This window comes from Sphaeroforma arctica (genome assembly GCF_001186125.1).
Source record: "Sphaeroforma arctica JP610 unplaced genomic scaffold supercont1.1176, whole genome shotgun sequence".
Taxonomy (NCBI): Eukaryota; class Ichthyosporea; order Ichthyophonida; genus Sphaeroforma; species Sphaeroforma arctica.
The window spans coordinates 13,572-20,402 of NW_014039382.1; the positions used below are offsets into that span (position 1 = coordinate 13,572).

General features: G+C 40.2%; 1 protein-coding gene across 1 annotated transcript; it reads left to right on the forward strand.

The window, feature by feature from the left end:
- Positions 1 to 3,991: 3,991 nt before the first annotated feature.
- On the forward strand, positions 3,992 to 6,313 carry SARC_10226 (hypothetical protein). The gene has a single exon (XM_014295740.1). The coding sequence runs from the start codon at positions 4,372 to 4,374 to the stop codon at positions 6,175 to 6,177; it is 1,806 nt and encodes a 601-aa protein (XP_014151215.1). The 5' UTR covers positions 3,992 to 4,371; the 3' UTR covers positions 6,178 to 6,313.
- Positions 6,314 to 6,831: the final 518 nt, after the last annotated feature.

Consider the following 6,831-nt stretch of genomic DNA (forward strand, 5'->3'; position numbering starts at 1 on the left):
TTGCTCGTGCGTGGGCGTGTATATTCGTACTTATGTTTTGCATGAGGTCCGCGTTTTGTGGATTTATTTATTTATATCATGCATCGTAGACTTAGCACGTGCTGTTTTATCAAGTCGTGTACTCGGAAAACAATGTTGAATTGTCTGTGAATCCTGCGCAGATTTGAGTCTGGGTATACTAATGCCGATCGGTATCTTGCTACAGCCGTGCACAGGTTATCCTATTCCCTCGGTTATATCTATCGAAGGACTTGCCTTTTTTTAATATATTATCGTTTTATATTCAAATAGAGTTTTAATTTCATATTCAGATGTAAAGTATACCTCTTGCCGTCCTATTGTGAACAAGTGATACAAATCCAGCATATCTTTCATCCAGTGATAGCATCAGGGTTAAATATGTGTGGATATATATATCACACACTCCTTTATGCAGACTGAGGGCCGCGCATGTTCACCTGTGGCACTGATCATCAATTCATTTCTGGTGCTTGTTGCCACACAATACAGGACACCGTAATTTGGGAGGAACTTCTCCTCTCAGTGGTACTCTTCCTGGGCTACATGGTCATTGCATACTTTGGACTTTTTCTACTTGCAAGACGGAAGTAAATGTCAACAACTGCCGCAAAATAGACGAATATGAACAGAGATTTTCTCACCAACCACTTAAATTACTTGTATCAATAATCAAAAGATAATGGACAAATACCCAATTTAAATATACTAATAGGTATCGAATACCAGAGCATGGCCTATAAAAGAAGTACATCCCCTTTCTTGGACCCTGATAATTTTCGCCAACATCCTTTCTGCTTTTCAACAATTCATCATCTGGTAATGTGAAAATCTTACATGCCGCATCAGCTACTCAATTTGTGAACCGCTGAGCCTGCTACACCGACATATCCATCTGAAAGAACCGAGAAGTAGCAATGATGGAAACGTACTTCATATATTAAAAGATGGCATTTCATAATTTGAAGTTGTGGCGAGTTATTTCGATATATTGTTGACAAAGATGGAAGTTCATAATTTAAAGTTGTGGCGAGTTATTTCGATACATTGCTGACGAGTATTCTAATACTGGTGGTCAAGCCTACAGTATCAGTTTTTATATTTGTGTACCATTCAAAGCTTGTCATAAGAACGTTCAGTATCGATATAGGTGTGGATAATGGAGCCTTACACATGATGACGACATACATGACCATACCACACAATTGAGTCCCTAATACGCAACTTATGATAAACGCAAATTTGATACTTCCATTTAATGACCAAAGATGACCTCATTTTGCAGTCATGTCAGGTTTTCACACGTACTGGTCCAGTATCACGACAGTGATTTCAGTTCCTCGCTATTAGATTTTGAGTGCAAGAATTACCGTGCTTGTCTTCAACAATATGTCTTACTATCATGGTATGGCACACAACTTCTTCAACAATATGAATGTCTTATACACTATCATGGCGTGGCAGTGATGTCACACAACTATCCATGGGATTCTCCTAAAAATAGATTTTATGTCGTGCTGACTTGAGATCACCAGATATGTGATGCTAAAATCCGATATATTCACACCATTTCGAGGCTCGAGCCGCTGTATGAATAGTGAATACCTAATTTATATTGAAGACGTGCGTCGATGTACTCATTGGTATGTGTTTTCGCGTTGCGGCATTGTGGAGAGTGGAAGCCCTGGTAGTACCCAGATTCTTACTTTTAAAATCACTAGCATCGTATTTGTTCGTTAAAAATTAAGAATGTGGAAAAAAAAAAGCACATGTAGTTATGTACACTCATGGCTCATAAGAACGGTTAAAACTTAAAAGAGTACTCCGTGACTTTTATAACTGTGAAGTGCCGCACACATTTGTACACCCTATTTCTGTGTCCATTTGAATGATGACTGTCGCTGAGAGTGTGTCACAGACGTCACCGTGTCACATCCTGAGCACATATTTTAAAACCACACCGCTGTTATTACTGTATGTAAATATCATAGATTCATGTAGGTCAATTGTCAAATTGTAGCAGTAAATATTTAGAATTTACATACATGTAGGAATCAGAACTCGCCACAAAATATTTTTAACTTTAAAAAATAACGAGGCGTGTCCGAAGTCCGAACTCCGAACAGCTTGAAAATAAATACATAATTTAAAAAAAACAAAAAAACGAAGTCTGAAAAACTTTTACGAGTTAGTATATTCTAACCCTAAAACTCTAAACCCTTAAAAAAATACTAATGAGCAATTACAAATGAGCATAGCCTTCTTCGTCTAAAAATGAGGCATTGATACTTCTATCAACGAGAAAGTGAGACACAAGTCTCAAGATTATGAGAACCTCTTTTGATGTAGGTATATCAAGATCTCCAGTACTGATGGAAAATGACTAGAATTGACCTACGAAATATAGTCATAATCCAAGTCAGCGCCCAGTATCTTCTAAAAGTCATCATCTTTGTCCATTGCTCAGGGTATGTAATTGTTAGAGGTGTTGTTCCACGGGGTATGTTCTCGTCGATTTTTTATGGTGTGAATCGAGGTAGCTGGTCTGGAAGTAGTCGTTGACATTTGCTTTTGCTACTATTCTATTAATCAAGAAAGAACAGTGGAGTTTATGAACGCGTTGATACACACGCTTTGCTTCCCAGAAGATTTCACATATTCTCGCGAGATTTTTCCCTTTTAATCTTTTATCGTTACTAAAGAAATTTCAATCCATGGAACTCACACTGCCACTAGATATAGTTGTGTAGGTCTTGGAAGCATATTGTAAACCCTAAAACCGCCACTTTTGAAGTAGAGATGGCTCATTGAAAAATGGACAGCATTTAAAATATGTATTTATACTTTATATTGGTGATTGATTTTCAGTATTTTGTGGTCTTTAAAAAGCAAAAGAAGCTGCTGAATTTCTTCTTCACTCGAAAATGCATTCAATAATTAGAACCAATTGCGTGATGTTGCATCAGCTTCTTTAATCTATTGCTATATAATATGTAAATATGAGCAATAATGTCGACTAAAAATGTTCTTGCTTCACAATGTGTTTTTTTTTAATACAAAAAACAATTCACAGGATGGACCGGCGGAGGGACGCAATTTTATATATATATAATACATATTTAAAAATAATTAAATAAATATATATCAGCGGCAGCCGTTTATATTTCTTTTTGTAAATATTTGTTTGTTTTACAAAAACAAATTATGTTTTTTAAAAACAAAACCAAAATTTGAATGAATGAAATGATTGGGAGTAAACCGATAAAAATAGCCAACAAACCCCTAAAATGAGTGAAGGTTTTAAATAAGTGCCTTGCAAAAGAACATACAATTAGCAATATATTTGGCATTTTTGAATATTTCAGCATTTTATCGGTAAAAGTATCCGATGCATAATATTTTCTATTTTCGGGTATATTTAAAAAATAAATATATATATTTTTATATTTTTAGTAGGTTTCTGGGTTTTTATTTGAGCAAAATCGAGATTTCAAATATAGTCCACAAAAAAGATTATTGCGGAGTCTCATCAGAATTTAGAATTAGCCGATGTGAAAATCAATTTGGGTCATTCCAAAAAGAAGGTTTGTGCACCTCTGTGATTTGCTTTTTTTGGTGTTTTTAAAAAATCAAAAAAGAATATAGAACATATCTAGTTATCTACTATATATTCGTTTTAAAAAAATACTAATTTACATACCGTACACGCTGTTCTTTTTAGGAGGCTATGACTGTATTTACATATGTATTTAATAAAAAATTAGCCGTTTACAGTGTTGGGTTTAAAAGACTTATTGGGCTCACTTTTATTTCAGTCTATTCAAATTTCAGAGTAGAGGGCTATGACGGTATGAGTCGTATCCGGAATCACTTGTGTGACCCCGGTGTCAATATATGTCGGTCTATTTTATATATTTATTATATGCTATGGTCATTTTAATATAATTAAAAAGAACCACCACGGGAGGGCGGCACTTACAGTGTCGCGCAATGTATTTAGTGGTTTAAGGCTTTACGCACGCTTCTTATCTCTGCACACGACTACGTTCGCGATAGCGTTTACATATTACATCGAATCATACAGTGCTCTGATATACAAAGTCACATGTTATTAAACGTTATTCAGTGATAATATCCACCCATCAGAGTTTGTCGCTCCTGGTGATATATATCGCGTCTACAAGCGCCGACGACAAAGCGCCCTTCGGTGTATGTATTGCATATGCTCTTAAAGGAAAATCACTTTGCGCACATTAAATCGCATGGTGAGACCGTTGAAAAAGGCAAAAGAACTCGCATTAATATTATAGCCACACAGGGCGTATCTGGAACGAATCTTTCTACGAATTGAAAATGTCTGACAATACCCAGGATGCAGTTACACTCGAAACCTTTGTCGTGGGCGAGATCTTGAACTTGTTACCCGTGCTGTTCCTGCTAGTCGCCGGGTTTTTCTTATTGGAAGCTGGAAGCGTACGCAGTAAGAATGCCACGGCAATTCTGATGAAGAATATTCTCAATGTGAGTGTGGGAATCACCGGGTTCTGGCTGATAGGTGGAGGCATCGCTTATGGTTCAGGTCCTGTCTTCGGTACAGATGGTGAATTCTATGCGCTTTCTGCTGGGTTCAATCTAGGAGCAGTCAACCTAACCACGTGGATGGTGGGTGCTCTATTTGCTCTAACTGCCTCGTCTATTGTGTCGGGGGCGGTGGCTGAGCGCTCATCGACTGAGTCGTACATGTGGTGGTGTCTGTGGTCGTCTATTCTGTTTTATCCATTGATTGTGCACTGGGTTTGGAACTCCGAGGGATGGCTGGCCGAGTTTGGATTTGTGGACATTGCCGGATCTGGTGTGGTACACTCATACGGGGCCTTCTGTGCAGTGGCGGCGGTGTGGATGATAGGCCCTCGCTCAGAACGGCTCGATGCCACGGGCAGATGGATTGACGACCCGAAGTCGTTGGTGGGGCACTCCTCTCTGATGCAGAGTCTGGGCACTGTTCTGCTCGTTGCCGGATTCTACGCATTCAATGGAACATCTGTACTGACAATCAGTTTTGATGAACCGGACGTGGTGCAGTATTACGCGTTGACGCTGGTCAACACTGCCTTGGGGGCCATGGGCGGTGGGCTAACGGCCGTGTTAATGTCGCGCTTCACGGGTAAGAAGGTGTACGAGCTCACACACGTCAATATGGGTGTGATCAACGGGTCCATCGCAGTGTGCGCTGGATGCTTTTACTACCAGCCGTGGTCTGCGTACCTTCTCGGAGTGATAGCTACGTTAGTGTACTTTGCTGTGCGGAAGTTGATGAACAAATTGCAACTGGATGATCCCCTAGACGCAGTAGCTGTACACGGGGGTTCGGGTTTTGTGGGCGTGTTTGGACTTGCCATTTTTGCCAGTGACCCCAACAATGAAGTGGTGGGCGTCATTCACGGAGAGTTCGACCTTCTATACAAGCAATTGGTGGGGTACCTAGTCATTGCCGCAGTGGGCTTGATTTCCACGGTGATAGTACTCTTACCGTTGTCATTGGCAGGGTACACGCGTGTGTCGCAAGAGATAGAAGCCGATGGTATCGATATCAGTATCGGACAGCCTGCGTATCCTGAGGTGGCATCCAAGGGCGACTTCATCAAATTCCGCGAGTTCTTAACCTCGCAAAATGTGTACAGTGACTTTGAAGAGCATCGCACAGCATTCCAAGCATGGCTGAGTAAGGAGCAGAGAGGCACTGTGGGCATTGCAGGCAACATTCCAGGCGCCAGCAACATACCACCACAAGGACAACAGAACGCCTCCACATCGCAAACCCAGGACCTGAGCGACAAGAAGCACGAGGCCATCAACGTGCCTGCGGGCAATGGGGTGACCGATGTAGGGGATGAAGCCCAGGATAGCGATCCAAGTACAGGGTTGGGAACAAGCAACAAGCAACGGCAATCTGTGCGTTCAGAAACAAGCACAACGCAAGCGCCCCCGAAAGTTATCAATACAAATAAGAGGAGGGAAAGTATGAGGCATCCTTCAACGTCGGGTGCTGTTACAGGCGCTAACTTAGGCACGTCCTCGGTTGAAGGTATGACCCCCAGCCCACAGTCTAGTAGGGCCGGTACGTATTTGAGCAGAGTGGATCCCAGCTCGCAGTTTTAGCATGCTTCTAAGAGCGGAGTAGATTTTGAACGCTTTCACGGCGGAATAATACGACTATAGTATATTAACACGTACAAGGCACATGGGCGTGTGTATATGTGCGCTTATAACAGGGGTTAGTAATAAATGTATGAACATACATGGAGGTGGACTGTAGGGTGTGGAACCTGTTCCAAATGACGGACGCATTCACAAACATATCAACATGCTGGAATGACAATATTCACACAGGTGGTAGTATGATACCATAGTTTCCCGGTAGTTTCATTGCAAAGATACTGACAGCAGAACCGGATGTAGTTGAGCGATTGACGAGCTCAAGGGCAACTCATATCCAGTGTAAATTAGTAGAGGACTACGATGAGTTGGCGTTGATGGCCAATCAATTCTCTGATATATATATATGTATTTATATATATGTATATATATATATGTATATATATATATGTATATATATATATCTATATATACACACACCCAAACACACACACACACACACACACACATATATATATATATATAAATGTATATATATATAATAATCAGCATATCTACACAAACATACATATTTGTATATATACTTATACATACACACACATATATACACACACACATTACACACACACACACACACACACACACACGTCCACACAC

Excerpts from the sequence above, each read along its gene's own strand:
- SARC_10226 (XM_014295740.1), top strand. The coding sequence starts at position 4,372 with ATGTCTGACAATACCCAGGATGCAGTTACACTCGAAACCTTTGTCGTG.